The following is a 15,172-nucleotide window of genomic DNA, read 5'->3' on the forward strand; positions in this document are numbered from 1 at the left end:
TTAACATGGTAAATGTAACAATTACCAGTAGGCCTATTTTATTCAAGATAAGCATTCACAAAGTTGCATTTGGATGCGGTAATGCCCAGTCTTGTTATTTAAACAGTTGTTCAGTAAAATGAACATGGTTCTACATTTAGGGCAAAAGCATGTCTCCAAAGAACCACGTTACTAACAGTGCAATCAAGAAATAACATGTTTTGCAGGATTATTGTCTTAGTTTGGTATTTAAACATTTCTATAAAAAAAACTAAACCATGTTCACTCATGAATTAAAACTGACAACATAACTTGTTGGCTTTAATGAAGATGACACAGTCAACATCATTAGTCATAATACCTCCTTGGTTATTGTTCATCCAAGAACCAAACAGCTTATTCACTGGGGTACGGGCCCTGGTGCTAGTCGGTATCCAGGCTATACAATGTTGCCTCTACTGCTAGACATAAAGCACAATTTAGGTCCTGCATATTTCACAATTACCATTGATATGAAAAGTTGACAACAAATTAATATCAGCTTGATATCCGTTTTTGGCAGTCAACAATTACTATCAGCTGGATATCTGTTTTGGCCGTCAAAGTCAGACATTTGCGACGTATTATTATGAGGCACTACACAGTTCAAGTAGAGACCTGTAGTTATGGTACATTGTAATTCACTAGTTAGTACATTCCTTCATCTTTTGAACACTATACTTACTATCCCTTCCACCTGCCCTGTCTACAATACTGAACAATGAAAGTGCTTTGGTGGCATAATTCAAGTTTCCCACTCCTACGGAACAAGCAAGGAGAACACTAGCTATTCTCAATATTGATAAGAACTTTTGTATAGTTAGTGTGATTGTTTACATCTTCACTGAGTTCAATATGCTACAAATTCCATGGACCACAGTCTGCATCTTTCTCAGATAAAATATGAACATATCAGCTATTTTCTTATCTTCTGCCTGATCCAGTCAGGTCCCAGTCCCTGCATTTGTGTCTCACTTATTTGTTGTCCAGCACTTTAGAGACATCATAGGTCTCAGTCTGTCCTTTCCACCAACCCACATCTCTTCCTCTATTTCACTTGAAATTGGAGGGGAACATCAAAAGATGTTGTTGGATTCTCCAGCCACATGGGGGCGCTGAGAGGTGAAGACACTGGGGGCAGCAGTAACATTAGTTGTCAGACACACAAAAAGAAAGGCAATGTTTTAGACATAGCAAGAGGAGTCTTGGACAGGCTTCTAAAATATAGTGTTGGAAGTGTGAAGTTTTCAGTCCACCTTCAAGCCAAGAGATCCTAGAACAGAACACAACAACAATTTCAGAGTTAAATATGTTACATATCCTTCAGTTTTCCACTATAGGGCTATAGTAGTAGCTCGTTATTTGCCAGCTGTTTAATTTCCTACTAACACTAACATACACTAAACTATTGTGTATCAACTCAAATTACCTCGTCTGAGTCATCGTGGTAATGTGTTTTGCCTGTCTCCATGCTGTTTGTGTCCAGATCATCCACTCCCTCAATCCCATTGGCCTCAACATGCTGCCGCAGTACAGAGTACCTATGTACCAGGAACCTGGGACGAGAGGGCCACATTGGAGATGGGAGAAAGATGGGTAATGAACGTGTGTGTTAGTGTGGAGGTGGGTGGTGCGTGTGTTAGTGTGGAGGTGGGTGGTGCGTGTGTTAGTGTGGAGGTGGGTGGTGCGTGTGTTAGTGTGGAGGTGGGTGGTGCGTGTGTTAGTGTGGAGGTGGGTGGTGCGTGTGTTAGTGTGGAGGTGGGTGGTGCGTGTGTTAGTGTGGAGGTGGGTGGTGCGTGTGTTAGTGTGGAGGTGGGTGGTGCGTGTGTTAGTGTGGAGGTGGGTGGTGCGTGTGTTAGTGTGGAGGTGGGTGGTGCGTGTGTTAGTGTGGAGGTGGGTGGTGCATGTGTTAGTGTGGAGGTGGGTGGTGCGTGTGTTAGTGTGGAGGTGGGTGGTGCGTGTGTTAGTGTGGAGGTGGGTGGTGCGTGTGCTAGTGTGGAGGTGGGTGGTGTGTGTGCTAGTGTGGAGGTGGGTGGTGTGTGTGCTAGTGTGGAGGTGGGTGGTGTGTGTGCTAGTGTGGAGGTGGGTGGTGTGTGTGTTAGTGTGGAGGTGGGTGGTGCGTGTGTTAGTGTGGAGGTGGGTGGTGTGTGTGCTAGTGTGGAGGTGGGTGGTGTGTGTGCTAGTGTGGAGGTGGGTGGAGGGATAACCATACCTTCCTCCACAGACATACTTCTTCACTAGCAAAACACCTGCAGCAGCACTCAGGAGCAGAAACAACATGACAATCACCACTACTGGAGCAGGATTTAAAGAGTTGTCTTCAGCCTGAGTGAGAGAGAGAGACAGAGAGAGACAGAGAGAGTATTAGAGCCATCTCCATCCCCTTAAGTCTGACAGTGATGCATTTAGCACTGCTGATGCTGACCAAAGGCTTGGGAAGGAGGGCACTGCTAACGCAGACTTTTCTCAGGTCAATCTCCTTCCTCTCCGGCTTGATCCCGGCCTCACACCGGTCCCCTGGAATCTTCCGGTACCTTTGAAAGGGAGGGAGTGTGAGTTGTAGAGAGAAACATGTGTTTTTGTTTGTGAGGCGATAAATTGTTTATTAGATGAAAAGGTAGCAGTAATAGTAGTTGAGAGAGAGAGAGGGGTGGATGTGTGGACAGAGAGAGAGAGGGGTGGATGTGTGAACAGACAGAGAGAGGGGTGGATGTGTGAACAGAGAGAGAGAGGGGTGGATGTGTGGACAGAGAGAGAGAGGGGTGGATGTGTGAACAGAGAGAGAGAGGGGTGGATGTGTGAACAGAGAGAGAGAGGGGTGGATGTGTGAACAGAGAGAGAGAGGGGTGGATGTGTGGACAGAGAGAGAGAGGGGTGGATGTGTGAACAGAGAGAGAGAGGGGTGGATGTGTGGACAGAGAGAGAGAGGGGTGGATGTGTGGACAGAGAGAGAGAGGGGTGGATGTGTGAACAGAGAGAGAGAGGGGTGGATGTGTGGACAGAGAGAGAGAGGGGTGGATGTGTGGACAGAGAGAGAGAGGGGTGGATGTGTGGACAGAGAGAGAGAGGGGTGGATGTGTGAACAGAGAGAGAGAGGGGTGGATGTGTGGACAGAGAGAGAGAGGGGTGGATGTGTGGACAGAGAGAGAGAGGGGTGGATGTGTGGACAGAGAGAGAGAGGGGTGGATGTGTGGACAGAGAGAGAGAGGGGTGGATGTGTGGACAGAGAGAGAGACTCGTACCCGCTGGTCTGCAGTTGTTCTGTGGTCCCATTCAGACAGAACTCCAGGTCAAGGCCCTTCAGATCCGCCTGCCTCACACACTCTGAGCTGTTCTCTGAGCGGTAGTACCCAAAATCACTGTAGCAGGTGCAGGAAAGAGAGAGAGATGAACACTGCGTGTAGCTCATACACAGAAAGAGGAATGGCAAATCAAGGGCTGGGGGTGGAGAGGGGAGAAGAGGGCAGAGAAAGAAGGGGGAACCGTAACTCAGAAACATGAAGGAGTGATTAAGGGTAGCAAATGGGGAAGGTTTAGGAGAGCGCACCAGTGGTAGTCATCCAGCGTGCAGGAGCAGGGGGCGGCCTGGGTACCGATAATGTAATCCCTCCCGTTCCAGCAGATGGAGTCCTTCCTCAGGCGCAGGAAGTGTTCCTTATATCCCAGCAGGCAGCCGTCGCTGGGGTCGCTGAGGTCAGAGGAGTGGGCCAGCCACTGCACGTAGTCGCCCTCTCCACCTGTAGGGAGAGACACACGACATGGGGACAAACGCAGACACACTCGCTGAAGCGTTACTGTTAACAGCATCACACAACATGACCAAACACACACACACACACTCACAGTCTCTGTTGAGGAGCTGTCGGAAGTCGATGGTGACGACCACCCAGTTCCCAGGCCGGTCCCTGAAGCCCCAGAGGCTGATGTTCATGGAGCGTGCCCCGGGCTCAGAGTCCATGCCGCTGAAGTGCAGGGGCTCGCTGGTGAAGTTGTACACACGCCAGCACTGGCCCTCGTCTGTGGAAAACCTGCACGGGTGAGGAGAAGACCAGGAAGAGGGTCAGAGAAGTAGAACAGGACTGGACACACAGTCAAAGGTGTCACGTCAGACAAAGACCATGACACCAGCATCATTCCATCATTTGTACCATGTAACCGCTGTAGTCAATCTTGAGGTAATAATTGATAAGAATATATTCTCCTTTCTGAGCTCCCACATCGCCCCCCCCCCCCCCCTACTTGATCTGATGGAGCGGTGACTGGGTGTGCTCCACAGCCACCAGCAACCCCCCAGAGTCCAGGATGGCGTAGTGGTGGGGGCCCCTGAGGGCCTCCAGCCAGGTGTAGCCCCCGTCGTCAGACACATACACGTCAGGGGCCAACACAGAGGCTGGGTCTCCAACGCTACCTGGAGGCAGACAGGGAGCGTTGTGGATGAAACAGAAGGATGGGGAGCTGAAGATGTGTATGAGTGTGTGTGTGTGTGTGTGTTACCGTGAGCCAGGATGATGCCTACAGCGCTGGGCTGGGACAGGGGCAGCATGGGAACGTTCATCTTCATGGTGGTGCTGTAGGAGGCGTGGATGTGCAGTCTGCACTGTACCAACAGGAGCATACAGGTTTACTGTTAAACACCACAGTGTGGCTCTGTGTGTGTGTGTGTGTGTCTCACCCTGCTGGGCCGGGTGCGGCTCTGTGTGTGTGTGTGTGTGTGTATGTGTGTGTGTCTCACCCTGCTGGGCCGGGTGTGGCTCTGTGTGTGTGTGTGTGTGTGTGTGTGTGTATGTGTGTGTGTCTCACCCTGCTGGGCCGGGTGTGGCTCTGTGTGTGTGTGTGTGTGTGTATGTCTCACCCTGCTGGGCCGGTTGGTGGAGGTGTCCGTGTCACAGCGGCTGTTTCGTGGGTGATGCAGAGGCTGCCACTCTCCTCCCTGGTTAAAGGTCACCACCGTCTCTACTGAGCCTCCTACAGGGGGTAGGGGTACCAAGAACCTTTAGGGACTGTGTGTGTGTGTGTGTGCGTGTGTGTGTGCAGGTGTCGACCCACCCTCTGTGAGCACGCTGCTCATGTAGACCCCCCGGAGCGAGGTGATGTTGGTGAAGTCAGTGTCTCCCCCTGTGGTGGTGTAGAGGTGGCGCTTCAGAGACCTGGAGTACAGCACGCCTCGGTCGTCCGACACATAGATGGTGCCCACACCAGTGTCTGTCAACACAGCAGCACACAGCTGGTACACCTCATGTACACACACACACACACACACACACACATCAGTTAGGCTGGCTGGTCTTCATCAGGGTTGGTTTTGCTGTGTGACCTCTGACCTCCAGGGTCGTCCACGTGCATGAAGACCATGTCGTTGTTGGCAGCCAGGATGGAGTAGAACTGCTCGTGACCCACAGTGGGGAGCTGGGCCATGTTCCAGTCCTCTCCTCCGCTCACAGACACGTGGATCATACGCTCGGTGCCCTGGGACACACACACACACACACACACACACTACACTTTACACTACCAGACGCCACACAACACACTAAGACAATCCTGACAGGGGATGGAGATGTGTATTAGGCCATGGCTAACACACACAAAATAACACACACACACCGTTCCAGTCATGATGGACGCAAAGATGAATCGTCCTCCTAATACAAAAGAGTAGACTTTGGTGGCGATGGTCCGGAAACTTCTACCGTAGTCCACAGTCCTCTTTAACTCCAACATTCCCCTATCGCCTACATAGAGGGAGGGGGGCAGAAAGGAAGAGACAGAGAGAGAAACGGAGAGAAAGACAAAATATCCTCCATTGTGATTCCGTTCTGTGTCGGTGGTACAGTGGGCATTAGGCTGCAGTAGCTGTAATCACTCACTGCAGGATCCATTGGGGTTTGTGGTGAAGTAGAGGGTGTTCTTAGGGCCCCTGTCCCAAGAGAAAAAAGAGAGATTGAGGTTTCCAACTGAACAGACGGGTTGGGGTGATGACCCAGCTCAAATCTAGACCACTTTTCTGTCTGGAAAAGGGCTGGAACATATCCGGAGAGGTTCCTTCCTAACATCGCTCTCAACAGTGGCTGCCATGTCCTCCTGCAGCCCAGCCGTACAGCCCTCCAGACCCTCCTCCACCAGCAGTCTGCCAAACACACTGAGGTTTTCATCACATTTCCATCATTTTGATGAATATTCTGCTGACTCACCATTCCCAGAGGAGCCCAAAGGGATTTTCTCTTAAGAGTTTGAGCCTCAATCAAAGCCACATATCCCACAATGCAGTGTGATGTGCGAGCAGTAACAACCACAGCCTGACACTTAGTCCTCATCTGAACCCTGCAGCTCAACGGAGACGTCGAACATGTGGTCAAAACTGGCTGAGAAACACAGCTGAAATAACAAGCTGAGAAATTCAAACAGAGCAAGCGTGGATGCACACACACGCACGCACACACGCACGCAGTCTTTTCCGCACCATCTGACGAGACACACACTGTCATGCATCTTCCTCCAGGTGGCACCAAAGTCCTCAGACAGCCACGAGTCCATCTAGAGAGAGAAGAGAGGGCACGGTGAGAAGAGGTCCCACTCAAAGCCAGCGGAGAGGGAAGACAGCAGGCTAGGGTTCAGGGGTCATGCTGAGGACCCTACCTTGATGCTGAGGGTCAGAAGCACGCTGCAGTCTCCAGGGTTGTACAGCATCTGGATGAGGGGCTCAAAGGGGAGGTCGGACGGAACAAAGCTCCGGCCAAAGTCCTGCGAGCGGAACAGCCGCGAGCCGCCCTTCTCCGACAGGTCACCTGTCAGAATCACCTGATGGAGAGGAGATCACAGGACATTACTGCTGATCACAGTGTTGCAGAGGTGGGATGGCTATATAGTTTGCCCATGGTTCACAAACCCCTGTAAGATAAGACTCACAAACATGCTCAATCTATCCAAAACATATATGATACATATTTCACTGATTGAATAGGCTAATACTATTTTGGTGTTAATATATGAAGATTTCAGCTTGTTTGCCATTTGACTCTGGCTGATAAGAAGTAGTAAGTCTCTGTGATGCTGACCTTGCCGGAGTGGTCTGGGCTGATGGCGATTCCAAACTCTGTCTGGACGAACGTGTGGTTGATCAGGTGAGTAACATCCTTGAAGGTTTTCCCATAGTCCTCGCTGGCAGACAGGGGCACAAGCGGGGTCAGGATCATGTTTAAACAGTGAGAACCCTGGAAGGAGATGAAGGCCTAGCGAGCAGGCAGAGGGTGTTGGGCTCCTACCTCCTGTAGAGGGTGGACTGGCCAAAGCGCAGCATGAACATGGGCACCTGGAACGTGGTCAAGGCCAGCAGCACCTGAGAGGAGACGGGGGTGTTAGGCTGCCTCAGACATGTGGGGGTGCACTGTGCACCTGGGTGACAAGGCATGGGCGCACACACGCTAGTGCCATCTCCCACTCAGTCCATCACACACACACCATCTCTGTGACTCACCCCAGTGCCATCTCCAACCCAGGCCAGAGACACTGAGCCCATGCTCCTTACATTGAAGGTGAACTGCAGGGAGACAGATAAACATGAGGGGTTAGCAAGAATGCTCATGTGGTCATGATGTCACTACATGGGCTAAAATGAGCTACACACAGTTGTGACTGAGAGATGTGTGAGGGTTGTAGTAACTGTTTCTAGACGTACAAGCACCTGAGTCCACTTCTCAACAACTAACCGACCCTGAACACCAGTGCCCCCTACAGGAAGGGACTGTTATTCCTCCAGGGGCTCAAAACCTTCATCTTGCTGCAGTGTTCTACTACTGTGCTGTGGAGGCAGCATGAGCGACATGGACGCTAGCCACCCAGACCAGACCGGAGCAGGCCGCTGGTCTAGTGACTGTTCCCTCCTTACCAGCTCATTATGGTATACTTGCTTTTCTATCTCAACAATTTGCACTGGTTTACACAAGTTGTATGCACATTATTTGCCACTATGACAGTTTGAAGCCTACTTGCATCTGATATTTCTCTTCTATAACATACACAGTAGCTTCAGAAAGTAAACATACCCCTTTTAGCAGACCTGCAACATTATGACGGTGCAAGGGGGGCTACCTGAATACTTACATTTCCTTTGGGATCATTAGAATTAAATCAAATTGTGTTGTATCAAATGTTTCAAGTGGAATCCCTGGTTCCACATGGTTAACACGTGCGTACGCACAAAACAACACTACACCTCTCAGTCATGTGATCAACCCATGTGTGTGGTCTGATTTGGACAACACACACAGAACACACTCCGAGGCCAAGAGTGTGGAAGGACTGGATCAACAGTCTCCAGGGCACCATTTGGATAGTGCTGTGTGTGACCTACATTCCTGCCTGGCTGACAAGTGGAGAGGCCCAAGAACAAGAGAGGAACTGGTGTCCTGAGGGGGGGGGGGGGGGGGGGGGGGGGGGGGGGGGGGCACGCACGCACACACACACACACTTGCATACACACACGCACTTGCATACACACACAATACTGAGACCAAAGGTCTTCGTGAGGGGCCCCTTGGTCTAGTCCACAGATGCAGACAGAATGTGTGTGGAGGGAGATCAGCCCCAAAGGAAGAGAGAGAGAGGGAGAGAAAGAGAGAGAGATAGGGGGATACGTTGTTGTTTACTAGGTAGGATAGGCCCTAGAGACAGTGTGTGTGTGTGTGTGTGTGTGTGTGTGTGTGTGCACGCAGGGCCATAAAAGCTACAGGAGGCAGGACGCTTGGTGGAAAGTACTGGTAAATAGACCAGGGGAAAGTAGCCTGCATCTTCCAAGAGTGAACACAAGTTTCCATCCCCCCTTCACAAGAATCCTTCATCACTCTTACCCTCTACTGCTCATCCTTCCCCTCTGTCCATCCCCCCATCACATCCCCCTGTCCCTCAAGCTGCACTTGACTTTATGGTCTACCATTTGTGCTGAAAGATGACTATGATGATGAAGTGTTGGAGAGTAAGGAGACTGCTTGCACACCTGGGTTCAATCTAGACCGTTTTTCCCATGTTGGTCTAAGCCCCTGACGGAAGGCCCGCTTGCTGTACAGCTGATATCCTGCCCTGGGTTTGGAACCCAAACACAACAGTAGTTCACCGAGGGACAAGTCAGCCCAGAAGAAGACAGAGGGGGAGGAAGAGGGAGGGATAGGAGAGAGGAGTGAGGAGAGGCTGTCTCAGTGAGTTCTGTGTTCTCCTACCATTAAGCGGAAAGGTAAAGAAAGAAGGAAGTGGAAAAAAGGAGAGGAACAGGCAACAGAGGTAAGCTAGTGTCTGCCAGACAGGATGTGACGTCACCGACCAGATGACATGGTTACATCAGCTGGTTAATGAGGATCAGGGATGCATCACAGCGATCTGAGATGGCTTCCTCTCTTCACCCACCACATCACTGATAATGCCAGATTTCTAAACAACATCAACACCAAAAGTGACGTACCAGGATCCAGGAACACTCAAGGCAAGCAGCCTCTCCTCTTTTCCTGCACACACACACACAAACACACACGCACGCACAGTAGAGCAGTGTGGTTCAGAGGTTACAGGCTACCACAGTACAGCCTTCTTCCACAGGTCTCTGGGTATTAAACTGACTGCTACGTCAATATTTACACTAATACAACTTCAGAGAAGGAGGCCAAACATACAGGCTCGGACGGTAGAGGTGAAGCTGGGTAGAAGGCTTAGGATAGATGTCAGGGGCTGGCATGGGGCTGGCATGGGGCTAGGGCTGGCGTGGGGCTAGGGTTGGCGTGGGGCTAGGGTTGGCGTGGGGCTAGGGTTGGCGTGGGGCTAGGGCTGGGCTAGGACTGGCATGGGGCTAGGGCTGGCGTGGGGCTAGGGCTGGCGTGGGGCTAGGGCTGGGCTAGGACTGGCGTGGGGCTAGGGCTGGCGTGGGGCTAGGGCTGGCGTGGGGCTAGGGCTGGGCTAGGACTGGCATGGGGCTAGGACTGGCATGGGGCTAGGACTGGCGTGGGGCTAGGGCTGGCGTGGGGCTAGGACTGGCGTGGGGCTAGGGCTGGCATGGGGCTAGGGCTCGGGGACTAGGGCAGCAATACAGGACAGAATCTGGTGCTTCATTATTGAGACAGACGCACCACCGTTTGTGGTAATAATATGACGGGATCATTTGGGTGGGCTGGATGACTTGACACAATAAAACTTTTATCTCTTTACATTTCTGTTTCTCTGTCTCTCCTATTTTCCCTGTTCACAGAAACACCATGTGGAACATCATTCTGCTGCTTGTCTTGGTTCTCTGCTGCTGCTGGCTGCTTCCCAGCTAAGCTTCACACAGAGAACAGAACGTGTTTTCTCTGTACATTCTGGCCAGAGGGAAGGAAGGAGGGAGGAGAGAGAGAAGGAAGAGAGGAGGGAAGAAGGCCAAGCCAGACTGACTCAAGTTGTTGCACATTAAAACACAAGAATTGACCAACGCAAAATAAAACAGCAACAAAACATGTCAACAGTACAGTTGGGACTTACTATTGCCGTGTCTGCTTGTAATGTTTTCATCTGTCTGTTACTCCAGTCTGAGACTTTAGAGGTAAACACACATCTAGAATTTCAGATATCAGAGGAGACCTTATGATCTCTAGTGATCCACTGCTGCCCTTGCTCGTGTGCAGTCCCTCCAGACTCGAGAGTAGTACTTGTCCAGACGAAACATGCAGGGAATGTTTACAAGGGAGCACAGTCTAGGGAGAACTGGAGAAGGTGATAGAACTGCCAAAATAAGGCGGCTTGTTTCCTTTGTCGACAACTACACAGGATAGGAGAGGAGATAGGATGACCGAGCCAGTTGGTGTGAAAGGTTCCTCTCAACCATCCATAACAACGCATTTAACAATGCCTCTGGTTTTGACTGAGCAGCACCTATAAAACGTGTACAGCCACGTCTTGTAGTGTTTAACAACATTAGCATCATCTGATAACAGCTGACTGAGCTGAATTTGACCTGAATCACCTGACTCTTCGATGGCTCTGTCCATATTACACATCACAACGTTCTTCCAACACCAAGCCTCACCGCAGGCCAACGGTAGATGTAGTTAGTCAAGTAAGTTAGTCAGATGAGTTCAACACGTTCATCTTACAACATAATAATACGACAAACGTTTTGACAGCACTTGGACTTTGCATGACTGAAAACGCCGATAGAAAGGCCCTACGGAATGTGTAGATGCTGCCACATGCTGAGCAGACGTTCAACACTTGTTCTTTCTTGATGGAACACATGACGAAAGAGCCTACGGTTCGTATGGCCGTAGGGTGAAGAGGCAATATCCAGGATAGTTCCTGGACTGCATAGTTTAGAAACTTACGGAATGTGTGTTATTCTTTAGCGTGGCCTCAAATCCCGGGAGTGGTTTGCATGTCTTTATGTCGAGTTCGACGCTTCGTTTCTTGACCACAAAATGATCAAAATGTGTTCCCACACGGATACTGTGATCATCTCTCGGTCTCTGAGTCTTCTCAAACATTCCGTAGCCAAAGTTGGGTCCGTGCACATTCTTACCAAGTGCACAAGGAAACAAGAATACATAAATAATACAATGTAGCAGGATCATTTTTAAAAGTTTGAAGTTAAATACAATATTAAACTTTGACTCTATCGTGTAGCTAGCTAGCCACTTGATGTTTTGTATTGTACACATGCCGCTAATCATCGTCACATGCAAAATAGAAGTGGGCAATGGACATAATTTTAAAACGGCATGTCCACCTTGACAGATGATTGGCTAAGACTTAGATGATACGCATTTCGATTGGTCTCTCACAAACAAGGTTATATATTGCGACAAGTTGCAGCCCACTCTACGGTACTGTCCTGCCCTCTGGTGGCAAACCAATACAGCTAAATTGGTCTTCGTCAGAAATCGTCCATACAGGAACATGTACTGACAACAGATACGCATTAAGGTTCAATTTGTTGAGTATATAATTGTAATGTAATTTCACGATAAACAAAGCAACAAGTACAGTATGTCTGGTTGGGAGTATGTGGGAGGGGCAGTGGGAAAAGAAAACAGACAAGCCATCTTATTTCAGAATACAACTGTTTAATTGTGGCATCGATCCGTAACAAAAATTACCCTCCCCCCCTTTAATGTCACTCAGCTCCAAGCACTGATCTGACTGACACCTGTACAGAACTGTAATAACCTGCCGTATGAGAGACAGAAGAATAATAACAAGACATCACAATGAGAAGCCTCCTGTCTGAACCAGGAATATCTGAAAGCAGTGAGAGACATGGTGCTGATGGGAAATGTAGTTGTAGCAGTGTGGTTGTCCTCTGCCCTGGTCAGATCCCTCTCTAGAGGCCAGACTACACCCAGAGGCCCACTGTGCTCTAGATGTCCTTGATCACATCCTCCAGCTCCTCCTTGGAGTACATGTGGAAGGTCTTCCCTGGCTCTATGGTGGCCAGCTAAGGGGAACAAGGGACAACCAAGTTAGTCTTTAAACATCATATTCCATCAAGTGAACAATTAGACCAAGCTGAGGCCCAGAGCTGGATATGCAACAAGTTAAGGGGTCTGTAAACCTAAACCTAAATCCTGCCATGGGATGCACAAGTGGTCTGTTCCAGCTTAGCATTAACAACTCATTTAACTCATTATCAGTGTGGACATGAGACTGACCTCGATGTTGGTAGCATTGAGCTTCTCTTCCATCACCTGCTTCAGGATGGTGAGGGACGACTTAATGGCATCTTTTAACGTCATGGACTAAAGTCCACCCAAGGAGAGAAGACAGTTGAAGAGTTAGACCAGCATGTCCAAAGTAGTGGGGTTAGAACCAATGAGACAAAAGCTACAGAAAGTGAATGGCTGTGACTGAGATGCGAGTGAAAAGAAAAGAGGAGGACTGGAGGTGGAAGAGGAGGGAGCGATGGCGATCAGAGCAGAGGAGTCTGGTGCTACCTTGTGGTAGACCTCCTGTAGAGAGCTCTGAGCTCCCTCAGAGGCGGAGCCGATGGCCCGGGCATCACACTGCACAAAGGTGCCAGAGGGGTCCATGTGGTACCTATGGGCAAGGCAGTGAGACAGAGATATTGAAATATGTAGCTAGGTTTTAGGAGACAGGATGGGCTTTTACCAACACAAAAGCCAAAACAGCTAGTAAAAACCCATTGGTAAACATACAGCTGTGGTCCCTTCTCATCCAGACCCCCAAAGAGGAGAGCCACTCCGAAGGGCCGGCTCTGTGGAGAGACAAACAGGATTCTGTTACAGTACAGACATCTCTAGGCTGTTATAGATGACAGTGAGAACCAGCTAGGAGGTGTTAGAGTGGAATCTGTGTACTGACCATGGCTCCAGGGTCTGCATCCTCCTCTCCAAACTGCAGGGCCAGGTTAGACACAGCCTGGGTTACACTCTCCACAGTCATTGTCTCATTGTAGGTGAACCAGTGGTTCTGGAGGTGGACAAAAATAACAAATTGTAGAACAATAGGGTACTTTTTTTAGAGCAGTGTCTTTTTTAGCTCCACACTTCAGAATAAGAGTACCATCAGACCTGTGTTTCCACCCTGGCTTTGTCGATGAGGGTCTTGGCATCAGCAATCAAGCCACTCATAGCACAGCCTTGGAGCGGAGCAGAAATAAATATGAAAATCCTTTACATTTAGTCATTTAGCAGACGCTCTTATCCAGAGACCTTTAAAATAGTATATTGCCCCTGTAATTATTAAATGTACACTTGCAGTATTCCCCTTTAGTGCCTACTTACCAATGTGAGTGTCAATCTCGACAATCTTCTCAATGCTGCTGGGCTCCATGAGAGGAGAGGTGATCCTCTTCTCCACAGCCAGACACACCCCCTCAGATGTCTGGATGCCAATGGCTGTGGACCCAAGCTGAGAAAGACAACAGCAAAGAAAACATGATCACGTTTTTTGAACCATGAGGTGCAATTAACGAGGCTTTCCATTTTACACAGCTGCTCAACATAATTCACTGGGTAAAGAACCCCAGAAGACCTGATTGCATGCTACGTTCTTATTTGTAAGCAAAGCCCAGCTAATTAGTCATTGTCATTAAAGTTTCAGGATATGGTGTGACCACTGTATTAGGTCTTGGTAGTTATGATGACAATAGAATATCATCCTTTACCCACCTTTATTGCTTCGATGGCATATTCCACTTGGAACAGTCTTCCCTCAGGAGAAAAGGTGTTCACTCCCCTAAAAGAGATTAGACGTCAGTGATCTGACTAAAAGAGTAATAATTTAAAGAGGGTCTAACTGTAGCCTGGAGAGAAGTACGGCTAGTTAGACTTGCAACGCTTTAACTTCCAAACTGAAAGTGAAAACGTGCTAGCGTGCTGCACAACCAACTAAAAGGGGATTTATGACATGCATTTGGTTTGAAAAATTGGAAGCCGTACAGTAAACAAGATTACATTCGTTTTGGGCTAATATAGCCAATGCTAGCTGACTACTAATGTAACGTTAAGTAGAATCTGGAGCTGGTATTGCTTAGTTTTAGCTGTCTGGCTAGCTAATGACGAAGCAGTGTTATGGTTTACCTGTCATATTCCGATCTTGTCAAAAACATCTTCTGTACACCAGATCTAAAAATAAGAGGCAGATACACTGATAATACAGCTAGTCCAATACAAACAATATACTGGGCAAAAAAAAGTTAAGAGTAAACGAAGCTAGTTGGCGAACTAGAGACGGATTTAGACGTGACACACTAGCAGCAGAAGCTAGTTAGCCTGGAATTGCTGCCTTGAAAAAAACTATTTATATAACTCATACCATACAACACTGAACATTTCTGAAGTGCGTATACAAAATGTTTGTGACAAACTTCAAAGAAAATATCATCTAAATATTACACATGCCACTAATCACTGACAATTACCTCCGGCTTTAGATCAATGAGTTCGCTTGTTTCGCGAGGAAGGAAGTGTGTAGTTGTGTGACAATAAAGGACACGGGTGGAAGTGTAAGGTTTAGAAAATATGGGTTCCGGATTATTTTCACAAGCCAAATGTATACCTCGAAAAGTCTGCCTTGCCTTGTAGTTTAGCAATCTCTGTGTCATATCGAAAGTTATTTAAGATGTTAGTTAATAATTAATTTGGGAAGACATTTTAAACCCAAAAAATCAAACTAAATTAATTAA

The 15,172-nt window shown here is 48.7% G+C and overlaps 2 protein-coding genes across 6 annotated transcripts; both read right to left on the reverse strand.

Annotated features, from left to right (window-relative positions):
• Positions 1-268: 268 nt before the first annotated feature.
• On the reverse strand, positions 269-11,699 carry LOC136949529 (sortilin-like). 5 transcript variants are annotated; one of them, XM_067243855.1, is made up of 21 exons: positions 11,355-11,699; positions 7,493-7,555; positions 7,281-7,354; positions 7,074-7,176; positions 6,655-6,816; positions 6,479-6,552; positions 5,886-5,935; positions 5,623-5,750; positions 5,340-5,484; positions 5,065-5,220; positions 4,871-4,983; positions 4,513-4,615; positions 4,258-4,426; positions 3,862-4,046; positions 3,566-3,755; positions 3,261-3,377; positions 2,444-2,552; positions 2,231-2,343; positions 1,448-1,574; positions 1,275-1,291; positions 269-1,149 (listed from the first exon to the last, which is right to left on the reverse strand). In XM_067243855.1, exons 1-20 carry the CDS (start codon positions 11,697-11,699, stop codon positions 1,277-1,279), a joined length of 2,541 nt encoding a protein of 846 aa, XP_067099956.1. In that variant the 3' UTR covers positions 269-1,149; positions 1,275-1,276. The 5 variants fall into 5 exon arrangements, with proteins under 5 accessions (XP_067099956.1, XP_067099947.1, XP_067099972.1 ...); XM_067243846.1 differs by having other exon boundaries at positions 269-1,291; XM_067243871.1 differs by lacking the exon at positions 11,355-11,699 and adding an exon at positions 10,516-10,613 and having other exon boundaries at positions 269-1,291.
• Positions 11,700-12,072: 373 nt separating this feature from the next.
• psma5 (proteasome 20S subunit alpha 5) lies at positions 12,073-15,012 on the reverse strand. The gene is made up of 10 exons (XM_067233250.1): positions 14,909-15,012; positions 14,568-14,612; positions 14,157-14,223; positions 13,770-13,896; positions 13,557-13,624; positions 13,348-13,455; positions 13,182-13,240; positions 12,960-13,062; positions 12,678-12,764; positions 12,073-12,463 (listed from the first exon to the last, which is right to left on the reverse strand). The coding sequence occupies exons 2-10, from the start codon at positions 14,594-14,596 to the stop codon at positions 12,386-12,388; spliced, it is 726 nt and encodes a 241-aa protein (XP_067089351.1). The 5' UTR covers positions 14,597-14,612; positions 14,909-15,012; the 3' UTR covers positions 12,073-12,385.
• Between the last annotated feature and the right edge of the window lie 160 nt (positions 15,013-15,172).

The sequence above is a fragment of the Osmerus mordax genome, chromosome 1 (genome assembly GCF_038355195.1).
Source record: "Osmerus mordax isolate fOsmMor3 chromosome 1, fOsmMor3.pri, whole genome shotgun sequence".
Lineage (NCBI taxonomy): Eukaryota > Metazoa > Chordata > Actinopteri > Osmeriformes > Osmeridae > Osmerus > Osmerus mordax.